Here is a 24,550-nt window from a genome sequence, read left to right on the forward strand (position 1 = left end):
CCCTAGTATCTTCTGAAGTACAGAATAAATGCACTCTTTAAATTGCAAACATGCTTAAAAGAATAGGATTCTTATTCAATTGTATAAAATCCAACTTTGCATGGGTACTGGACTTAAATCTTAATTGTCCAATTATTTGCTAATGCATCCAAGCTACAAAATTATGAATATGACAAAGGGGTCATTTAACAGAACAATGAAAGAGATCCTGGAGGTCTTTCAGTCCAACCCCCTGCTCAAACAAGATACCCTATACTAGGGGTGTCAAAGTCAAGGCCTACAGGCCGGGTGCAGCCTGTGGGATGCTTAGATCTGGCCCACGAGGCTGCCATATAAGCAGAGTGGCCCATGGTGCGTCGGCCAGTGAAAATGGAGATCAGAAGGGCCATACATGACCTTCCAGGCTCTGTTTTCAACTGCAACAACTTCCTGCTGCACTCAGCCAACTCAGTTTTTGGCTGTGCCCCACTACCTGGGGCTCACTTAGCTGGCAGGACTGCAGGAGGCCCGAAAACTGCCTCAAAGAGTTGATGTCAAGCTGACATGCCCCTGGCCACACACCCCCAGCCGCCCAAGGTGAAACAACCCTGAAGCGGCTCTCAATCAAATCGAGTTTGACAACCCTCTCCTATACCATTTCAGACAAGTGGTTGTACTATCTCTTCTTAAAACCTGAAATTTAAGATGCTAAAGATCCCCACTCACCAATAAAGCTTTGTTCAACTACCCAATGTGGCTTCAGAGACCTTTAATACATTTCAAGTCAAATATATGAAAATATAAGAGCTAGAAAAAAACCGCGAGGATAATAAAAGCTGCGTTCTACATCCAGTGAATCACTCTCATTCAACCACATTCAGTCACATAGCCGTATAGCTTTGGCTGAAACAAAATCATAACATCTTACATAACAATTTACTATATTATTAAAGAAAAAAACCAACCAGTTTAAAAGTACAAAAGTCCTTATCATCTAAACAATCTTCCAAGGATCAGGTCCCCGTAGCCCCATTAATTTTAATGAAAGGATGCTAAGTGGGTGCTTAATGTTCCTACTCTAAGCTATTCTTCAAAGTGCTTGTCTTTGGTTGAGTTGTGTCCTATTGCTGCGTTATGCGCATCAATTTACACTACATTCAAGCTGCTATGTTAAAGTAAATGCATTAGTAGACTAAAAAAATTCTTTTGTGTTTATAAAACGATGTACCTTAAGATATAATATTAATTTTGTAAATGTGTAAAATTAGCAGTTAAATCATGCTTGGTACTTATTTGAATAAAGCCAACTATAGAAATTGTTTATAAATAAGACATCTTGAAATATTTACATAAAACACACAAACTACCGAGGGGCTGCTACATAACAGGAAGAACTAGTGTATTGTGGAAGTATTACTGATGTGCATACATTTTATTTTGCGCTAATGATTTAGTGTGTTCGTACATTTGACTCTAAAGAAACGTGTGTAGTCACTCGAGAAAGGACAGCATTGGGTTACATGATACTTAATCAATAGAAAATAGCAATGTAAAAATATCCGTAGAAATTTTTGTTATTCTCTCCCTGATCTTCAGAACTTAAGTCTCTAGCTTCTTGCTCTTAGGCACAAGGAAAATGCTCCCGTCTCTGGTTTGCTGCAGTGAGTAATCATTAGGGGAGTAGGATTTGCCATCTTCATCCCGAAGCATGCTGAAGACTTCAAGATACAGGGTGCTCAGCTGTTTTTTCAGCACCTGCAGGCTTCTGCCATTCTCCACCTTCTCTTTCAGGAGCTTCTCTTTCTCATCCTTCAGGTAATCCAAATCGTGCTCCAACTCGACAATATTCTCCAGTTTCCTTTTACGGCAGTTCTGAGCAGCTACTTTGTTCTTGCCCCGCCTCCGTATGTCACGGATCAGGCTGAGCTGAGCCTCGTTGAACTGGTGCTTGGACATCATTTCATTGAAGTCGTCCACAGGGAGGTTGATGATTTTCTCAACAGGGAAAGGGATCTTCAGAGCTTTGGCTCTCAGCTCATCTCTAGTGTGATAAGCTTCTTGTTGGCTGAAGGACTTATCTTTCATAAATGGAGCTTCAACGTGGCCAGGATTGGCAGGCAATTCCCTTTGAGGGGTACTAGTAAGCGTTAAGTCGGGCTTTGGAGCGCCTTGCTCCAGAGATGGAGAGGCAGGAGCCTGCAGGTGAAATGAATGAATCTCGGCGTTGCTCAGTGACGCAGTTCCAAGGGTGCAATCAATCTCCTCCATTTCTGAATCGCTGCATCCAAAGCCTGTATCCTGACAAACCGAAGATGACTCCACAGAATGAGCCGGGGAGGTTATATGGGGACTTGCATTCATCGAAATACCAGAATCGGAATCATTATACTCTGGGGCATTTCCTACAAGGTCCTGGTTAAAAGCTTTGCACTGAGCAAAATCCGAAAGGTCAATCGGTTCACTTAAAAAGCCAGAAATCGCCGGATCGACAAAATGAGATGGTGGGGTAGCCACTCTGGTGTTCATTTTCACATCGATAAAGGAATAGAAATCCTCACAGAAATCGGTGCTACGTTGACTAGAGTCTTCTGGCAACCCCATGCTGGAATGGGGATCTTCTAAAGGTTTCAGGAAGTCTTCGCTGCAATTAAGAACTTCTTTCTTCAGGGAAGGTAATGAATTGTAGAAGGTAAAGTTATCGGCTGCCTCTGAAGTGGTATTTACGGCAAATGGGTTTGGCGTTACATCGGCAAGGCTGTCATTTTGTATATTAAGACACTGTAGGAAGAAAGGTTCAAAAAAACGTTCAGCAATAAAACTTACATGATAATCTTACGTATTTCCATTTTAGACTTTAGAGGTTTTCTGGTCTGAATTTTTAGCGGCAGGCTTACATGCAGCATAGAAACAAAGCTTTGGTTTAATTCAACTTAATTGTAATTCAGACTAATTACATGATTCCTTTCCATCTGTTTTAACATTTCTTCCCTTCTGTCGCATGAAAAATGACAACTAGGAGAGAATCTATGAGGAGGATGACCTCTCTAATTCTGTTTCACATATTAGCAGTTTCTGAGCAGGTGAAGCATCTCTGAAGCAAGGGAGGTATGGAAAATGTGGTTTTTACTGAAATTACAACTATCAACCCTACAGTCATTCAACCTGTATTTGAGCTAGTTGCCTAACTCAACAAATTTACTTAAATGTAAGGGTTTGAATAAGCGTATGCTGTTTCTCATAACTGGAACTGAACCATTCCTTTTGTGGGACAATGGACTTTGAAAAGTGATGTCACTTTTCAGGACAAATAACCCTAGACCTACCAAGCTTCTTTCCTCAAGAAAGAACTTCTGTTTGAGAAATTTCTGTTTTCCCTGCATTCAGAGCAAAATAATTTGCCCTTTGCATATAAATTCCTGCTCCTGCGACTATTGTTACTCTAGATCAGGGGTGTCAAATTCAAGGTCGGTGGAGCAGATCTGGCCCACAGACCAACCTGGAAACAGAAGGACCGGGCCGCAGTGCCTCTGCCAATGAAAACAGCTCGGGAGGGCCACATGCAGTCCCCAATTATCAAAGAGATATTAAATAGCAAGATTTCTGGCAACCTCTCAATATCATCAAGGTTGACTCAGGCTTCCATCCTACAGGTCAGTAAAATGAGGAGCCAGATTGTTGGGAGCAATATGTTGACTCTGTGAACTAATTAGAAAGGGCTGTAAAGCATCATGAAGCGGTGTATAACTCTTAAGTGCTATTACTATACTGTAAACGGTGTATCCAAAAGAATAACCAAATAGACTTCAATACATTTCCATGCAAACTAGTCAAAGTATTATAATGCATGTTAGGGCTTGATTCCACTTGAATATTTCACATGCAATTGCTGTACATTTTATAGTACAATTTTTTTCCTACAAAATAAATGCTATATCATTTGCTCTAAAATTAAATCTTGGTTGTAAGTTAAATATTGCTCAGCTATTACATCAGTGCCAAGTTGTTACTTGGTGAAGTTTCTAACTTTTTTCTTCCACCGAATTATTCTACGCAGAGTGATACGGAAGAAAATTGATGGAGAAAACAAAAAAAATGCTAATATTGATTTCCCCCCCCCCCCACCTTTTACTAAAGTATCTTTACTAAAGTTTTTATTATTGTTGTGAGCCGCCCCAAGTCTTCGGAGAGGGGCGGCATACAAATCTAATAAATTGAATTAAATTGAATTGAATCTGTCCAAAACATATTCAAACACCGACAGCCAATATTACCTGCAGTTCTGGAATAGACAGGAGTTCTTCCCACACTTGTTCTATATCTTGTGTAAGCTCCACTTTTGTATCTAATAACTCTGGAATCGTAGACTGAAGTACAGATGTGTCAAGCCGCTGCGTCTGGTTAGACTCAACAAAGATCTGGTTGGCAGCCATTTCCAAAGGGGCCACTTGTTGAAATTCAGCTGGGGGAATCTAGAACACATGAAATAAAACTTTGATACACCCGTGCTTGGAACCTTAAACATCAGCATGAAAAGATGTATATTATAAAATCTGTGGCTCATAATGTTAAGAGAAAGTAACAAGAGATGCAGGTAAGTCCATAAAGATTGTCAAAGTCGTGAATATTTACCTTACTCTCATCTAGCAGAAATGTTTCTGTTAAAATCTGTATGTAGTCATCAAACAGATCCTCTGTATCTTGCTTGGAAATATGTACATTCTGTGTAAGAAAGACAGGTGGTTATGATTGTGTTAAATGCAGATTCATTGAAGACACGCACAGCAACTACAGTGAAAGAAGCAAGGAAGAGGGAATACAGGGTTCCAATCAATAATGTTCACAGCTGTACCTGTGAATAATTGTTGGGTATGACAGAATTTCCAGATTCAACAGCTTGAGCTGGTTGGATAGGAACATATTCCCCAGTTTCCTCATCCAGCTGCAATTGGGCAAGAAAGGCCTTTTCTTGCTCTTTCCGAAGCTGCTCTTGTCTCTCACTTTCAAGCTTTTTCTGCTTCTCAAGTTCATATTCTTTCTTTCTTTGGCTGAAATCAAAAACTTCACGTCTCACTCCGAGATCTACATCTTGTCTCCAGAGAATGTCAATCAGAGTCACATCCTATATGTAAGAGACAGAAAATAAAGGACATCAGGGCTGTCTGCATTTTGAATGTACTATTCAAAAAGAATAGTAGTATACAATAAACAGTTGCAAATAGAACCAAAACCTGAATTTTATGAATTCATCTTAACATCAATGTTATATCCCATAATAAAAAATTAAGCAGGTAGTATCTGATTACAAATCATGGAAATATACCAATAAGAATAGTTAGTTGTTAAAAGAAAACATTACTTGCACTGTAATTCTGAGCACTATTTGAAGTTAATGTAAAATATACGTACTGTAAACACTTACCTGAAAATAATCTCCATCAATTATTTGTGAATAAACGTGCAGTGGATTTGACTGCTCGCCTATAGTCTTAAATGTGTTTATTGCTTAATAAATGTGAATATGACTGAATTGTCTGTCATAAATAAGTACAGTAATACCTTGTCTTACGAACTTAATTGGACTGGGATGAGGTTCGTAAGGTGAAAAGTTCGTAAGATGAAACAATGTTTCCCATAGGAATCAATGGAAAAGCCAATAATGCGTGCAAGCCCATTAGGAAAATCCAAAACATTAAGGCTTTAAAAAAAAAAGTGGCGGGCAGACGAAGCTGAGGCAAACGGAGGGGGGGGGAGTGACAGCGAGAGGTGGCAAGAGGTGGCAGTCCCAACGAAGCAAGGTGAAAACAGCCTCTCTTGAGCTCCATGAGTTTTTGCCTCCCGTTTTTGTCCACCCCACTGTGCTCATTTTCCCCATGCAGTTTGGAAGGGGGAAGTTTGTCACTGGGATTCAAAGCAGTGCGGGGGAAAATGAAGGAAATCCCAGGGAGGGGAGCCTCAGGGAAATCCCAGCAATGCAAGAATGGGGCGCTTTGGCTGGCAACAGAAGTTCGGAGGTGGGCATTCCCAGGGAAATCCCAGCACCTCGGGGCATGCCAGTGGCGGCGGCTCGGGTTCGTAAGGTGAAAATAGTTCGGAAGAAGAGCCAAAAAAAATCTTAAACACCGGGTTCGTATCATGAAAAGTTCATATGAAGAGGGGTTTGTAAGACGAGGTATCACTGTATATCAGATTCCAAAAAATATTCAAAGACATGAATCAGCAACCATTAATAAGTTATTCAACACAGAATTACATAATATTATGTATCAGGGCCCCCCAACTTCCAGTATGTTAACCCAGCACCAGGTTGTGGCATGCCCCAATTCAACACAGACTGTGGAAACTTCTGCATCTCATTTGGAAACTTAGGACCCAAAGTATGGAGGAAGAATGAAGAGGCACACACTGCAAGAAGCTTGAAGTCCAGTGTAAAGTGTCCAGAGTCTGTGTTGATTTGGTGAGCCATGTCATCTGCTGGTGTTGGTCCACTGTGCTTCATAAAGTCCAGGGTCAATGCAGCCGTCCACCAGGAGATTTTGGAGCACTTCATGCTTCCTTCTGCAGACAAGCTTTATGGGGATGGTGCCTTAAATTTCCCAACAGGACTTGTCACCTGCTCATACTACCAAAAGCACCAATAACTGGTTCAATGACCATAGGATTATTGGTCCTTGATTGGCCAGCAAACCCACCTGACTTGAACCCCATAAAGAATCTTTGGGGCATTGCCATGAGAAAGATGAGACCAAACAATGCAGAAGAGCCGAAGGCCGCTACTGAAGCATCCTGGCCTTCCATAACACCACAGCAGTGCCACAGGCTGATAGCATCCCTGCCACATCGCATTGAGGCAGTAATTGTGGCAAAAGGGGCCCAAACAAAGTACTGAGTTCATATGCATTCCTATACTTTTTAGAGGTCTGATATTGTTCAATCAATCGCATGTAACATTCTAATTTTCTGAGATAGGGGATTTGGGGTTTTCATGAGCTGTACCCCATAATCATCACAATTATGACAAATCACAGATTGAATTATTTTGCCTTGCATGTTATGAGTCTCTCTCATATATTAAGTTTCACCTTTTAAGTTACATTACTGAAATAAGTGAGTGTTTGCACGATAGTCTAATTTTTTGAGTTTCACCTGTATAATTTGTATCTCATACCATTTTTCAACATTTTCACAACATTCATCTGTTTCATTTCATCCATTTCTTTCCTGGATATTTATGGCATTTTTATTAATTCTACTTTGCCTATCAATATAATTCCCATACAAAGTCCCATACAAATCTCTAAATTACTCATTCTCAAGTAATTTTCAACATTTTTATTTTTACTTCCATTCATTCTGATGACTCCTTATTTTATCTACTATAGCCACTTCTATATTTAAAAATTTCTATCTTAATTGCCATGCAGTTTCTTAACATATTTTTAGTCTTAATTATTCCTTGCTTTCTCCGACTACATTCCTTGCAATTCTATTTCTCTCATACTACCTTATGCTCATTGCAAATTCCCACAACCTTTCATCATAAGAAATGAAATCAATCATGCTTTTAAATTTATATTCATTCTTTGCCCTGTCAATATATGAGTAGACTTCTGCTAATATCATACATCTTTCTAAAAAAGAGACATTTTCTGAGCAGATATTGACATAATCTCATAATTTTCATTCATTCTTCCTCATCAAGTTGTCCAATCACTTTTCCTGCAACCTGTCATTACATTTTCACCCATCTGTTCATGTTCACCTAACAGAATTATTTATTTTCTGGGATCAAGCTCAATTGTGTATTTTTTCCTCTGGCTCATCTCTGATTTTTTTTCCATTATCACCATTACTGGAGCACAAGGTATAACTAACAGGCTACATTCCTGCTTTCATACATCCCAACAATCTAGATAATATCTATTCATACTATACTTTCATGTACACCAATCTCATAATATTATAGTATTGTTTTTATCGTTGTTGTGAGCCGCCCCGAGTCTTCGGAGAGGGGCGGCATACAAATCTAATAAATTATTATTATAAGTTGAAATCATCTTTTAATCTTTTTCCAGCATTGTTCTTTGTCTTAGATTCACACATATAAAATATTTTTTTTAAAAAAATTTCGGGCTCTTTATTTTTTATTTTTCCTATATGTTACAATCCTAATTATGTAATGTTCACAAAATAGATCCCTGAATATTCACTTTGTTTGCCCATCAGGACTTGGGCATGTCCATATTTCACACAATGCTTTTATAAAAAAGGGCAAGAGTTGACTAGGTTACCAGCCTTGCATCCGCATGCAGAATTCTCTGATAAGGACAATGGCTGGTGTAGAATCTTTGAATACCTATATCACTTCTATAAAGTCGTTTTCCCTTTCAAAATAATTAATGTGCCATTATTACCTACTACAAATATAAGTTCATTAAATGATTTTAAAAATCTAAATGTGCTAGCTGCAGGTTGATATTAATGCTAAAATAAGGAGCTAAGTATTCCTGATAATGGTATATACACTGCACTACATGTCTTTTCCTGCCGCCAGAGAATGACTTATTACATCCTCAAAATAGTTCAGTTGGCTACCATGTGATTTGTACTTCAATAATTTTTTTATTCTGTTTTTAGCTTTTCAAGTTCTCATATTGCATCAGAGCATAAAACTGCTTGGGCAAATCCAAGAAAAGGAAATATCCAAAGGAACAGCTTTAAAAAGGATTCAAAATCTAGGAAACTTAGTGCCTTAGCTAAGGGTGCCCTAAACAATTTTTTTTTTGTTAACTCAAGTGCATTGTAGATATTCCAATAATCTGACCAGTACAAACATATTGCATTAATACTGACAAGAATCTGTTGTGGTTAGCTCTGGCCCAGCTCCTGCCCCAAGGACTGTGGATGTGGGGGAGACATCCACATGCTGCAGGCCTGTTTTGCCCCCCCCCCCAGTGGAATCTGATGATGAAGGTTCCTCTGACCAAGAAGACATGAGTGACAGGGAGGAGGAGAGTGTGGCAGACAGCTCAGGAGGAGATCAATTATCTAGCTCCTCCTTGGATTCAGAACAAGAGTAAATGATACAGCCACGCATGCATAGGCAACAACAACTGAGAGATTATTATCAAAGAAAATGAGGTCACCTGTGGTTGGGTGGGGCTGTGGTAATTAGTGAGGCTGCTATAAATCGCAGCCTGTGGGTTTGGCCATTGTGGAGGATTATCTGATCCTTGTGTTTCGTGACTGCTTTGCTGACTTTGACTTTTTGTGTGCTGATTTTTCCCCGCTTTGAAACTAAACCAGAGCACAGTGTGTTTCACTTTGTGAAAGAAGGACTGTGAATTGCCTCACAGCTGCAAGCTAAGTATCACAGAACTGATAAGGGACTTGTACAAATTACCAGTTTGTTTGGAGACCAGTGCTCTTTGCTATACCAAAAGGGGGCTTAGTTTAAGTGAATTTTCATTATAAAGAACATTGTTTTGAATTTTCAAACGTGTGTGTGTCTGAAATTTGTACCTGTGAATTTTTGGGAGGAGTCTACCAGAGAGCCCGACAGAACAGAATCCCTAATTTTTCTATTAAACAACTATAAAATTAGGTATTGCGAACTGAATCCAGAGCCTGAAATCATCCTTACAATCTGAGTACATGTGGCACTGGACTCATGGATCATAACTTTTCTTTCTTATGATTTTACTCTTTTCCAAAAATAAGTCAACATGATACAGAATTCCTCAGTTTACATATTAAGAGCAACAGCCTTGGGAGGACACTTTGAAGAAAAACGATTGGATCTGAAATTTTACTGTCTTCCAAACTATAATCTAATATTAACCAGAAATCTATGATGGAGGAGGAAGATAGAAAAATTAAGCAATTTTTTCTGACATCAGTGCTTTATTTATCTTGGTATTAAGCATTATATACTGTCCAGTGCTAAGTCTTGAATCATCAAGGATCATGTCTAGGCTTGTCCTATTGCTAACCAAAAAAACTCCTTCAATTTTTAAAGAGATATAAATCTATTGGACATTCCCAGCAACGCTGGAGGTAGCAAAAAGGAGGTTTTTTAAAATGTTCCTTTCCTCCATTTTTAGAAGATTGCCTAATCTTAAATCTAATTAATGTAATTACCGGTAATCGCCTAATCTTCCACATTTTAAATGGCACAGCAGGTTGCAAGGAAAAGGAAGAATTATAGGAATATGCATGCCACATTCTTATTTCATTGTGAATAATCTCTACTCACAGCTAGCTAGTATTACATTCAAATAAAATCTTGACATAATTCTTGATATAAAATGCCTTTGCTCCAGTGTGAAATAACCACTGCTTCTTCATTTCCATTAGTGAAAAGAAATGCCTATGGAAATTTTCAATCATCCGGATGGTAGTTGTCTCCAAGATGCATTTTCAAAAGGCAACTGAACTGTTATTTTCCTTGTCGCAAACTGAAGAAGCTTCTTAGATAAAAAGTGAAAAGTTTTCTTCTTCCTCAAGGAAAAAATAGTCCAGCTGCCTTTTGAAAATGTATCTCTGGGATAGCGAGGAGAAGCCTTTCCCGACAGGCTCAGTTATAAAAGCTCTCTTTTTAGAAATTAAATACTGACTTGCATTTTTTATTAAATAAATTCTTGCATGTTTTCTCTGGCTCTGTTCCCAACCACATTAATTTGAGTTTATAAAAGGCAATTTTAAGAAGATAAATGTAACTCTTAAAACAATTCACATTAAGTTATCATCTGGGCCCCAGTGGAATTATTTGTCTTTTAGGTTTATGTGGCACGGAGGTAGACAATTACCTGTTTTATGTGGAAGTCTTGTGGGTGTATTGTAAAGTCTGACTATAGATTTTTAGCAAACACATTTGCATTAGATAAGCAATCCCACATTTAGAATTGTGTATTAGTTAAGAGAGAAATACTTCCTGTCATATATATATTTGCAACAGGCTTTAAAAATAAATTAACTATAGGTTAGGTAATTTGTACAAAATGATAAGTAGTGAAATTTGTGAATGTGGAAAAAAAACTTTCCATTAATCCTAACCTATTTACTTACTGCCAAAAGAGAAAAATCCTCTGAACTGTGACTCTTAAAACCACCCAGTCAGCTTGAGAAATTAGTTTCAGAAGAAAAATAAAAATAAAGCAAGCCTACTTCTCCCAAATTTACAAAGAACGCTTGCAAGAATCAGTTATGTCTAGTAGTTGTAATGAAAAGAAAGACTAAGAGAGACCGGATAGCACTATTCCAATATCTCAGGGGCTGCCACAAAGAAGTCCACCTCTTCTCCAAAGCACCTGAGGGAAGGACAAGAAGCAATGGGTGGAAACTAAACAAGGAAAGAAGCAACTTAGAACTAAGGAGAAAATTCCTGACAGTCAGAACAATTAATCAATGGAACGACTTGTCTCTAGAAGCTGTGAATGCTCCAACACTGAGAGTTTTAAAGAAGAGATTGAACAACCATTTGTTTGAAATGGTATAGAGCCGTGATGACGAACCTATGGCACGGGTGCTCGACAAAGCTATGTTGCCGGACACGTGTGCCGGCACCCTTTCCTATTCTGGGTCTCTATAGCAGTGTTTTTCAACCAGTGTGCTGCGGCACACTAGTGTGCCGTGAGACATGGTCAGGTGTGCCGCAAAGCTCAGAGAGAGAAAGAAAGCAAGAGAGAGAGAGAAAGCAAGAGAGAGAAAGAGTGAGAGAGAGAAAGAGAACAAGCGAGAGAGAAAGCAAGAGAGAGAGAGAGAACAAGAGAAAGAAAGCAAAAGAGAGAGAAAGAGAGAGAAAGAAAGAAAGCAAGAGAGAGAGAGAAAGAGAAAGAAAGCAATAGAGAGAAAGAGAGGGAGGGAAGGAGAGAGAGAGAGAAAGACATAGAGGGAGGGAGGGAGGGAGAAAGAGCAAAAAAGAGAGGAAGGAAGAGAAAGAGGGATGGAGAGAGAAAGAAGGAAGGGCGAGAAAGAGGGAGGGAGAGAGAAATAGAGCGAAAGAGAGGAAGAGAGAGAGAGAATTTTTTTGTCCAAACTTTTTTTAGCCCCCACCCTCCCCCCGTTCAATGTGCCCCAGGGTTTCGTAAATGTAAAAAATGTGCCGCTGCTCAAAAAAGGTTGAAAATCACTGCTCTATAGTGTATGGGACGATCAGCTGGCCTTTGCAGTGCCAGAGAAAGGAAGAGCTGGTCTTCTGTTTTCGGGCATGATCAGCACGTGCTCATGCGCAGCAATAACTGGAAGACTTGCTGGCTGGTGCACATGCCTGCAGTGGAAATTAGAAGCTCATTTTCCAGTGTGCGCGTGCTCCCTGGGCAGCTCTTCTTACTGGTTGCGGCCCAGATGAGCGCAAAGTGCTCCCTTTTTGGCACTTGGTACTCCATGTGCATGTGTGCCAGAGGCGGGTTCACACTGCTTTAAACCAGTTCACCCGAACTGGTAGCGACCCGCTGATGACATCATGATGACATCACGGAACCGGTTCAGTCTGTGCTGATCCATGGGCACCACCACATTTAAAAAAAAAAAAATTGAGGGAGGATTTTTAATTTTTTTTTAATCTGCGCATGTGCAGAAGTCAGGTTTTCAAGCACTGCCAATTCATCACCAACTTGTTTTTGGCTTTTTAAAAAATATTGGTTTTTTGGCACTGGTCATGGGGTGCGGCCTCACAGTGCAGGAGGCGGCAAACTGGCAGCAAGGTAAGTTAGGATCAACCCATGCCTGTCACCCCCGCTGCCGCTACTTTTGTTCTCGGCTTGTTCTTAGTGCTCTTAAAAGTCGATCTTGAAGAAGATTTAAAAGGAAGACATTTCCTTAGATCAGTGTTTCCCAACCTTGGCAACTTGAAGATATTTGGACTTCAACTCCCAGAATTCCCCAGCCAGCGAATGCTGGCTGGGGAATTCTGGGAGTTGAAGTCCAGATATCTTCAATTGTCAAGGTTGGGAAACACTGCCTTAGATCACTGCCAAACTCATCGCTGGGAGAGGTGTAGGCTAGCCCCTGAATATATTAGAAGCCTTGGGCAAAACTCTTCCAAAGTCCGGCCAAATCTTCTCTTCCTCCACCTTAACACGTGTGAGCAAACACAGAGAACATTAGGTGTGTGTGCGATTGTGCGTGTTTGCTCTGTGATGCAAGGCCGAGAAAGGGAAAGGAAGCTAAATCAGAAAGAGGCAGAAAGGATCTGCAGGGATCCCTCCTAATCCAGAAGATTCTTTATCCCAGCCCCCCACCCCACCTCCAAATATCCCCTCTGTTTTCTTTCGCCTTGCCTAGTCCTGCTTTTTTTCTCTGCCTCTATTTCTCCCCCACCCCCACCCCATGTCTACATAGGAATTGAGGAGGAGGAGGAGGTGGAGCGGCAGAAGCAGCCTGTTCCTTTAGCTCAGGGGTCCCCAACCACCGGGCCGCGGACCAGTACCGGGCCGCGGGGCATGTTGCACCGGTCCGTGGAGTCAGCAGCTGCCGGCCCTCATGCCGCCACCCCCTCCTTCCAGCGCTTCGCCTCCCGCCGGGCAAGAGGCCTCGGGAGGCAGGTTCTGCCGGCCACAGGACGATGGATGGGACAAAGGGGCGGGAAGGACTGAGAGGCTCAAGCCTCTTTTGGCTTCTGCTGTGGGGCGCTTTTGCGTTTTTGGCTGGGGGGAGGCAGGAGGGCCAGCCTGACCCCCTCTCTCCAGCGCTTAGCTCCCACTGGGCAAGAGGGCTTGGGAGGCAGGTTCTGCCGGCCACAGGACGATGGCAGGAAAGAGGGGCGGGGAGGACCAGCACCCCCATGCTTAATCCCGCCCCCAACCACACCCCTTTCCACCCCCACTGGGCCATAGAAAAATTGTCTTGCTGAAACTGGTCCCTGGTGGAAAAAACGTTGGGGACCACTGCTTTAGCTAATCCCCCTCCAGAGTTTCAAGGAACTGCTGAGATGCCACACTGACTCTCCGGAGTGGAGATCTATGTGCAACACAGTCCGACAGAAGCAAATTCAGGGGTGAACTAGATTCCAATCACATCCTGGCAATTGATTCCTGCAGGATTTGCATAAGCTGTCATTGGACGTTGGGAATCCACCTCCCTTCCAACCTGGCCACTTTCAATCCTGGAGGTGGAAATGCCAATTGCAGGGTTTGGGGAGCTGATGCTTTCCCTTGCCCCCCCCCCTTCCCCCTTTTTGTTTGAAAAAGAAAAAAGAAAAAGAAAAGATGGAAATGAAAAGTTTGAAGAGTAATTTCATGAGGGTGGAGCCGACATAGAATGGAATAATTCTACTTGGCTATGTAAGAAAAGACACCATGTCCCCAAAGAAAAAGCCCCCCCCCCCCAATTAATAAAGGACCCCTTAAAAAAGAGGAGAGAGAGAATGAGAGGGGGAGGGAAAGAGGGGGGAAATGAGAGAGAAAAAGATAGGATAAGAGACAGAGAATGAGAAAGGGGGGAAATATGAGAGAGAGAGAGAGAGAGAGCATTCCCATTAAAATTCTGGGAAGGGATTTACAAAATCTGTAACACACCAATTCATGTCTTGCTATTTATTCGTCATTGGCATTTTACATTAGAATACTTTCTCCCAAACTCCATGACTCTTTCTGTAAAGGATAAAATGAAGCTCCTATGATTTTTAAATGACTATGACTGGGGGTGACAGTTACTACGTGAACAATGAGTGACTTTGAGATGGAAGAGAGGGGAGAGGGGGAGAGAGAGAGAAAGAAAGAGATGAGAGAGGGAGGAAGAAAGAGATGGAGGATGAAAGTGAGGGAGAGAGAGATGGGGAGAGAGGGAGGGAGAAAGAGATGGGAGAGGGACACAAGGAGATGAGAGAGAGAGGTAGTGAGACAGGGAGAAAGTAGGAGAAAGAGACATGGGAGCCACAAAACCTGAGTAGGCGTGGCTGGTGGTCATGTGACTCAGTAGGAGTGACATTGACTTGGCTACACCCACCCAGTCACATGACTACAAAGCCGCAACCACAAATTAAGCCACAGCCACAGAACCATTAGTAAAAATAAAATTAGAACCCCAACCCCTGACGTGTGTGCTCTTTTTTTGGCACTCGATGCCGAAAAAGTTCGCCATCACCGGTATAGAGTTTCCTGCTTGAGCAGGGGGCTGTAGTAAAAGACCTCCAAGGTCCCTTCCAACTGTTATTCTGTTAAATCTAAAGGAAACTATTATGGAACTAAGCTTGAGTTATGAGTCTTCCTAGATGGACCATCTTAAATTAGCTGATAAGCAGGGTAAGTTATTACCTCACTACTATGGAGAAAGTCAAATCTGAAAGCTATGCATATATTAGTTTTGATCTTCAGACTGGGAGCTTTTTTTTTCTTTTGCTGTTGCTGCCCAACACTGATGCAACCTGAAGCATGTGGCTAAGACATCTTAAAATGACACAGGGAAAAGACTTTAGGAAATTGGATTGCAAATGCTACAATCCCATCCCCACTTACAAAACAGGAATTCCTTCTGAACATATTGTATCAAAAAAAGCAGCAATGGTAATGGGGTAAAGAAAACTAGCTTTTGGCCAAACCGACCTCTCTTGAATTTCATGGGATCTGCTTTTCTAGTTATTCAATCAATTCCATTGCTCCTAATGTAACCCAGCTTTTCTTTTTATCATTACATCTGGTGAAAAGCAGTATTTAATTTTATAGAAACAATTGAGACAGCTTCAAGTCTAAAAAGTATAGCTTTCAGGACTCTTATGGTAACCATCACATTATTATTTCTACTATTTCAGCAGATTCAAGTCATGAAGAAAAACAATCATTTTGAACACGGTAGCCATTATATGTGGAAAAGACATCTATTCCCAGAAAAATCACTCAAGTTACTATTTGATCATGTTTATGTATGTTTGGGAATCTAATTTACACTGAGAAAAATGTCTGGTGAGCCTGACTGTTATTTTTTCTGCCAAGAGAATTGCCATTATTATGTATAAGAATTGAGAATGATAGTCAATGATAGTCAGTCTTGTGACACCCATTAGGTTTAAGTCCCAGATTCATAAATGTCTAGGCTAGGAGAATGCAAAATGAATGGTTTGGTTGGAACAGGCAGAACATCATAATCCCACAGTGTGTTATTAAAATACACCTTACAGCTGAATTTTAGAAGCTGTGATGAACCTCCGGGAACAATTCATGTATCAATGCATCCTTGAAAGTAGACATTTTTGGTTACTGTATGGTTCACATTTCATTTGCTTGTCAAAACAATACACCCATATTCATATGACTTCATCATATGGAAAGTCCCTTCCTTGTATACACACACACAAAATCCCTAAACCCGCAATACCTTCTCTTTTTTTGTTTTGTTTTTCATCCATTCAAACTGAAATATCTATAGTGTTTATCTTTCATAGCACACCGCCCATGGATTTTTTTAAAAAAACAGCTCTCTTCAAAGCAGCAGCTGCTGCATAAATAAGTAATCAAAGCTATCTTGTTTATGCAAATATATTTACAACAAAATTCTTTTCCACTGTTTTCATTCTTTTCTTTTTAAATTGTCAACCAAGTTTTAATTGAGGTAAGAGGGGATGCCATATACAACTACTATATGTCTCACATATCTCCGCTGAAGGGGGGGGATTAAATACTGCTTTGGCGTTTATTTAAGTACATGCTAAGAGAATAAATGCTAGAGTTTTGATATGACCTTCAGGAGGAATAATAGGTGCAGTGTAGATACTGAGAGACCCAATTACATTAAATACTGTGGGATAGCAATAGCATTTAGACTTTTAAACCAATTCACAGTACTTTACAGCCTTATTTTACCCACCTCGGAAGGAAAGAAGGTTGACTCAACCTTGAGCCTCCAACCTTGAGCCTCGTGAGATTTGATCTGCCAAATTGCCGGCAGCAAAAGTAGCCCACAGTACTGTATTCTAACCACTTCATCACTGTGGCTCATATCCTTGGTGTTCTCTGAGTATTGGTAGTCTTTTGCAGATGTTTATTTTAAGAAAAGGATTATGGGGTAGTGATTTCAGACAGTCTCAAAATGGGTGAACAGTGCAGTCAGGCGGTAGGGAAAGCAAGTAGGATGCTTGGCTGCATAGCTAGAGGTATAACAAGCAGGAAGAGGGATATTGTGATCCCGCTATATAGAGTGCTGGTGAGACCACATTTGGAATACTGTGTTCAGTTTTAGAGACCTCAACTACAAAAAGATATTGACAAAATTGAACGGGTCCAAATACGGGCTACAAGAATGGTGGAAGGTCTTAAGCATAAAACGTATCAGGAAAGACTTAATGAACTCAATCTGTATAGTCTGGAGGACAGAAGGAAAAGGGGGGACATGATCGAAACATTTAAATATGTTAAAGGGTTAAATAAGGTCCAGGAGGGAAGCGTTTTTAGTAGGGAAGTGAACACAAGAACAAGGGGACACAATCTGAAGTTAGTTGGGGGGAAGATCAAAAGCAACATGAGAAAATATTATTTTACTGAAAGAGTAGTAGATCCTTGGAACAGACTTCCAGCAGACGTGGTGGGTAAATCCACAGTAACTGAATTTAAACATGCCTGGGATAAACATATATCCACCCTAAGATAAAATACAGAAAATAGTATAAGGGCAGACTAGATGGACCATGAGGTCTTTTTCTGCCGTCAGACTTCTATGTTTCTATGTTTCATTACCAAACTACCGTAAGTAACACCATTACTGCATTTATTCAGTATTGTCAGCTTCATTAAGATCATCATTATTTCATGCTCCAAATAGACAAAGAAATCATCTATCTATAACCCTCCCTATGCAGGTGTACTGAGTATGCATCACAGCTCAAAACTACAAGTTAGTTTTGGTTGGTTAAACTGTTTATATCCTTAATTATTTATAAACTATAAATGATAACAAAATATTAGATATTGAAACAAATCCATAATGTCTTACCAATATCAGAAGCAAAAGGGCCACCAAGAATATTATTAGTGGGGGATCCAATCTAGCCCTTTCCACATATTTATATCTAGCTTTCCATGTCCTTGTTTAGTTCTTCAAAAACCTGCAGAACTGGAATGACCAGAGGCAACAGTTGGACAAAAAAATAATAATGATCTACATCTCCTGACAACTCTTATCTTTCTCTATGACTACATGTCGTAACAAGTTCTACAAGGCACTTCCAATCAATTCTTATAGTTGTCTACTAACAAGTAGGAACTCAGGGAAGAAGCACTGGATTGCACAATCCACTGTCATTCTTGGAAAAGGCTACTACCCACAATCAACTCTGCTCAACTCCAGTTCCTCACAGGAGTTAACAACAATCGCCCACAGGGATTGGGTAACCTGCCAATGTCAGACAGTCTTAATCTGGGGAAACCCCTGTTACAACTAACAAAGAAAAACCAGAGGAACTTGAGAAAGTGGACTTCCTCTTATTTAAATTAACAGGTTGAAAAGATCCCAAATCAGGCAAGTCAACTTCTCACCCCCCAAAGGCAGAGAAGAGACAGAGCAAAAATATCATACTTCAACTGGAATTTTTTTTAAAAAAAATCCATTAATTTGTAATAAACTTTCTTTTCTATGAACTGTGTTTCCAACATTGTCAGAAGCACAAATGACGTTGTCTGACTATTCTTTCTTGTTAACCTGGTCAACTGCATGCACAATATAGGCAAGATTTCCAGAAATAATGAAGTCTGATTTTAATACTCCTAACCAACATTTATATGAAAACTTTTCAGTGGATTCCCAAAATTTTCCCAATCAAATACATTCTGATCACTATCGGCGCAAGTGTTTGTGCATGTGTAAAGTCATTTCAAGCTTTAAACTGTTCTAATGTTGTTGTTTTTTAAAATCTCTCTCTCTCTCTCTCTCTCTCTCACACACACACACACACACACACAAATTAGATTCCTTTGGATTGGAATGTGGCAGATGGGGCCAAAATAAACTTTAACTAGAATATTAATCTGTATCTACTTTTCACTTGAACTGCTGTTCTAATCCAAGCTATAAAGTTAATAATTGTAGCAACCAATTTCTGCTTAGAACTGTGCAATACTACACACTACCCTCATCTACTTTCTGGACAAAATACTAACCCAACATGAAAGCAAACCCCGAATAAGACAATCTCTCACAAAATGTCAGGAAAACAGGCTATACAGCTATACCTTGACAATTGAGCCCAAAATTTTTGTTGCTAAGTGAAACATTTGTTAAGTGAATTCCTATTTTATGACTTTTCTTGCACAGTGGTTAAGCGAATCACTGCAGTTATTAAGCTAGGCACACCCACTCAACCAGTCCAGGGCCCCAACCGTCCGAGGGACCGTGAATTGGCCCCCCGTTTAAAAAGTTCAAGAACCCCTGTGTTAGAACTACTAATCCTATTCTTCAAGTATGCTAACTCTCCTCTCATTCCCATCCAGATCTAGAGCAGAGTTCCCAAACTTTCGGGATTGGCAGCCCAGAGTGGGGGAAGAAGGGCAATAGGGGATGGTTTTGTGGGAGGGGCAAGCGCATGCACAAGCACAAATACCCATGGCTCACCGAGCAGAGCTACCTTCATGGCATCGGACCAGAATACCTCCAGCACCGCCTTCTGCCGCACGAATCCCAGCGACCGGCTAGGTCCCACAGAGTTGGCCTTCTCCAGGTCCCGTCGACGAAACAATGTCGTCTGGCGGGACCCAGGGGAAGAGCCTTCTCTGTGGCGGCCCCGACCCTCTTGAATCAACTCCCCCCGGAAATTAGGACTGCCCCCACCCTCCTAGCCTTTCGCAAACTCCTCAAAACCCACCTCTGTCGTCAGGCATGGGGAAATTGATTCCCCTGGGCCGTTTCCGCTTTATGTATGGTCTGTATGAGATGTATGATTGTTTTTTATATTAAGAGTTTTAAATTGTTTTAATGTATTGGATTTGTACATAAATAAACAAACAAATAAATAAACAAACATAAATAAATAAATAAGTGCCCACACGAATGGGCTGCAAGTGCTCGCGTGAGTGGGGCTGCAAGTGCCTACGCAACAAAGTGTCGCACACACACACACACACACACACACAGCAACCAGTTACTCAAATGGCCCAGTGGCCAATAGGTCACAGCCCAGTAATGGTCTGCGGCCCACAGGTTGGGTACCCCTGGTCTAGAGGGCAAGCGATTTTTAATGGAGCACCTCCAAGTCTCCACAAGTAAAGCAGCTCTCTATTTCAGGAACTCACCCTCTCCGAGACCGGCAAAATAACCCAAAAACCGGAAGGACCAACACATTCAACCTCTTTCCCCTCTGTAACTACAACAGCAGCATCTCTGCTTTCATTCCAGACACTTGTTTACATGATTGGGCCTCCTGACCACTCCCTAACTTTCAACACCAACTTCCTTGCCTTGACCGGTAATTACTTGACTGGAAACCTTCTTCCTTCTGGGTAAATATTAAACCTTCTGGGTTCACACATGCTACCGAACCATAGCTCCTCTCCAGATTCCTAAGAGGTCAGTAAGGGGCGTGCATAAGTGCACTAGAGCAGTGTTTTTCAACCAGTGTGCCGCGACACATGGTCAGGTATGCCACGAAGCTCAGCAAGAGAGAGAAAGAGAGAGAGAAAGAAAGAGAGAGAGAGAGAGAGAGAAAGCAAGAGAGGGAGAAAGAGAGAGAAAGAAAGAAAGAGAGAAAGAGAGAAAGCAAGAGAGAGAGGGAGAAAGAAAGGCAGGGAAGGAGGGAGAGATAGAAAGAGAACAAAAAAGAGAGGAAGGAAGGAAGAGAGAAAGAAAGAGGGATGGAGAGAGGGAAAGGAAGGAAGAGATAGAAAGAGGGAGAGAAATAGATCAAAAGGGAGGAAAAGAGAGAGAGAGATAATTTTTTTGTCCAAACTTTTTTAGCCCCCCCACTGCCCCCCCGCTCAATGTGCCCCATGATTTTGTATATGTAAAAAATGTGCCACAGCTCAAAAGAGGTTGAAAATCACTGCACTAGAGTGCCTTCCGACCCCTGTCCTATTGCCTCTCCTATATCCCATATATCTTTCTTCTATTCTCTCATTGATTATTTTATCCTATACTCTCTCTTCTATTCTTTCTCTATTTCCTCGAAGGTGTCCTCTATTACCTTCATTGTGTATTATTGTGTATTGGCCTAACTAACTAACTAACTAAATAAATAAACAAACAAACAAACAAACAAATAAATAAATAAATAAATAAATAAATAAAATATCTTAACCCATCTTTGGAGTTTATAAACTAATGTGCTCTGTGAACCAAGCAAGGCAGCAGAGTTAAACAAGCAAGCCATAGTCCAATGTGCAAATGGAAGGTGGTGTGTGTTACATAATAAAAAATTACCAAGGGAAAATTTCTCTGCTCTCTCCTCTCCAGCGGCTTCTCCCACTCTTGCAAGCCTATATCTGAAAGGTAATGGGTAGAGAGCAAACTAGGCTAGCAATCTGTAGGGTGGAAAGGAATTAAGAAGTCCCTTATAGCATTTCTGCTGCTGCTGCTGCCTCGTTCCAAATCATCCAGTGCTCACAATAGTTGAGGGTTTACTTGCAAAAGTTTATTCCGGGGCACTTCTTTGTGTGGGTTTATAATTCAGCATTTTTCTCATCCATGTTGTATTCCCCACATTTAGCCTACAATGGCCTTAAAAAAAGCAGATAAATTCAAAATGCGGAGAACTGCACGGGCTCACTCATTGGAAACCACAGAAAATAAACCACCAAGCCACAATTTCAAAGCCTTACTTTTCTTACAGCTCACATCTTCTATTGACTTCTAGCCCAATGTTCAAATTTCTTAGGTAATTTCAAATAGTGATTTTTGTCCTCTATTAGCAAATACCTAGTTTATCCTCTAAAAATCCTAGCTAATGTCTAGTTGAGTGTCATCAGTCCATTTGATAAGCTTCATTTCTATTCTATCATTTGGATCATTTCTCTATATGTAACTCACAATTCAATAGTTTAGCTCCTAGATGATGTACAGTGTATCTGTGTACAAAGTCTCTTTTGGGATAGTTATCTGTTCTAGCACCTTGCTCAGTAGATTTTATATAATTTGTAGTTTTAGAACAACCCCTAACACTTTTCCTTTTTGGGGGGGCATTGGGTTTGTGTTTACTGTTCTCCAATCTTCTGACACCTCACTAGTTCTCCACATCTGTTCACAGATGATAGGAAAAGCGGAACAAGAGGCAATGCAAGTTGGGAGAACATTTTGTATCCCTTTTTTTTTTTCAAATTGTAGCGCTCTAACCTTAGCCACAATTCTATTTCAGGTTTGGATATTATGTTGAGCCTAAGCCCACAATTAATTTCTCTGTTTGCAAATGTAATTAGTCTATTGTTAAACGTTAATGGGCAATTCCCTCTTTCAATAAACTATGGTTGATACAATTTAGTATAATGTGTATGCTAAATTCTAGTTCTCAGTGGACATGTTCAGCCAAAACCAAACAAACCTTTTTCAATTCAGCATAAGTGTGAATGTAACTACTATATTTTAAAGTCACAGTACTAATATTCTGCTCACCCAGTATATAATCTTGTTTTCAGGGCCAAAATTCATGCTATTTCTTTTCTGCATACAGCAAATTTTGCACAATTTTATTTACTCTACCAGACCAATGTAACAATGAGATGCAATCAAATAGTTTTTCAGTCTTACGTTTATACCACCCTATACAAACTGGGCATAACTTTTTTTTTTTATGCCTTCAAGCCAAAGTTGATTCCTAGCAACTGCCTAACTTTTGTAAGAGTCCAAAAATGAGCATACAAGGCCACATTTTTCAGCTTGTCTTGGCCGAAAGCAACCTTAAAGGTCTGCAGCTTTAAACACTCAAAGAGCTCTTTGGACCCATTTCTCACAGAAAAGAAAACATTGGAAGCCACAAAACCTGGGTGGGCGTTGCCAACTCAATGTCACTCACTCCCACCCAGTCACATGACCCTGTAGCCACGCCTACCCAGTCATTAGGGCAACAACTGGTTGTTAAAAAACACCAAGAGCCACAAAACCCTTTGATGACCTCTTTTCCTCTCTTTCTTTTCCCCATCTCTCTCTCCCCTTCTTTCCCTCCCTCTCTCCCCTCCCTATCTCTGTGCATCTGTCTCTCTTCCGATCTCCCCCCTCTCTGTCTCTCCCCCCACTCTCTGTCTCTCTGTCTTTCTCTGATGTCTCTCACCCACCCTCAGATTCTGCTATGAGGCTTCAAGTAGGTCATGAGGCACTCTCGCAATGCCTTGTGCAGCACAGTGAACTTTAGCACCCTTCACATTGGGGGAGATGGTATCCCCTCCTCCTCTTGGAGCCCATTACAACATGGAGCTACAATGCGACCCTGTCCTACCCGCCCCTAGCAACAGGATGCGGCTTACAGCTCTGAGGCGAGGGCTGCCTTGAGCCAAATGTAAATATAGGATCGCTTCGCTCCTGCACTAAGCCTCCAGCCATCGCCTTGCCATGTCGCCTCCCCCTCAACTCTTTGGCAGAGCTTCAGCCCTAAGTGGCAGGATGCACAGACTGCCTTGAGGACAAATGTTGCACGAAGGCAATTACAGGGCCACTTTGCTCTTGCACTAAGGCTCAAGCGACCCGCCTCCTCCTCTCCCTCTCGCGACCCCCTTGCCAGCTGTGGTGAAGCTGGGAGGATGCGTAGGAGCGGAAAGACCCTCCTCAAGTGAGCGGCTGGGCTTGGCGAAAGTGCAGAAAATGGACACGCATGGTGGGTGGGCACACCATTGAGCACACCATTTGTGCACACCATTCCAGCCCCCACCATAGCTGGTCAGGGAATCACAAGAAGAGGAGGAGGGTCACTCTTGCCAGGTTTCCAAGAGAGAAGAGACACAAAGACAGAAAAAGATACAGAGATACACACGCACACACTCACAGAGAGAGAAAGAGAGATGGCTTTAATTTAAAAGCATCCTTCAGGTGGCAAAATTTCCCAGTGCACATTTTAAAGCTTTAGCTAGGTGCTGCGGGCCTGTCCTTTTCTGTTGTCCCCTCCTCCATGGATCCCATTCCCATCCTGCCAGCCCTCATGACAGCGAGGCCAGCGTCACTCGCAGCCAGGTCATGCCAGTGTCTCGGGGCGGAGAGCAGGTTGTGCATCTCCCCAAGTGACCAGCACCAACCTGCTTCTAGAATGCAGGTTGTATAAAATTGCCACACAAAGAAAACACTCTCCTTTTGTATTTGTTACTTTTCTGAATGTCATAACAAATATTCACAGGATGAATAAAATAAAGATTCTCAAAACTGTAAGGGCCTCATCACAAATTAATCAGGCTAGTTATTGATTGATTTGATTGATTGATTGATTGATTGATTGATTGTGATTGATTTGATTTCTAGGCATACAAATCTAATAAATAAATAAATAAATGCCACCCTCCTCCTGAGACTCAGGGCGGCTTACAACAAGACAAATACAAAATATGTGAGAAATCTAACATTTAAAATACTAAAAAACATCGAATATAAAATCTGACAAGAGTTATACTCCGTGGCCAGGACCATATTCACCTAAATACATCATGTTCTCTTACCCAGTAAACATTGTTACATTTCTCTGTGC

General features: G+C 41.1%; 1 protein-coding gene across 1 annotated transcript in view; it reads right to left on the minus strand.

The window, feature by feature from the left end:
* Nucleotides 1–731: 731 nt before the first annotated feature.
* Nucleotides 732–24,550, minus strand: part of NFE2L2 (NFE2 like bZIP transcription factor 2) — a 29,298-nt gene continuing 5,479 nt past the window's right edge. Inside the window, exons 2-5 of the mRNA XM_070731820.1 lie at nucleotides 4,829–5,098; nucleotides 4,609–4,698; nucleotides 4,251–4,448; nucleotides 732–2,757 (exon numbers count right to left, since the gene is read on the minus strand). Of these exons, the coding sequence (XP_070587921.1) occupies nucleotides 1,579–2,757; nucleotides 4,251–4,448; nucleotides 4,609–4,698; nucleotides 4,829–5,098 (1,737 nt within the window). The 3' untranslated portion in view covers nucleotides 732–1,578. The remainder of the gene's footprint in view (nucleotides 2,758–4,250; nucleotides 4,449–4,608; nucleotides 4,699–4,828; nucleotides 5,099–24,550) is intronic.

Source organism: Erythrolamprus reginae, chromosome 1 (genome assembly GCF_031021105.1).
Source record: "Erythrolamprus reginae isolate rEryReg1 chromosome 1, rEryReg1.hap1, whole genome shotgun sequence".
Taxonomy (NCBI): domain Eukaryota; kingdom Metazoa; phylum Chordata; class Lepidosauria; order Squamata; family Dipsadidae; genus Erythrolamprus; species Erythrolamprus reginae.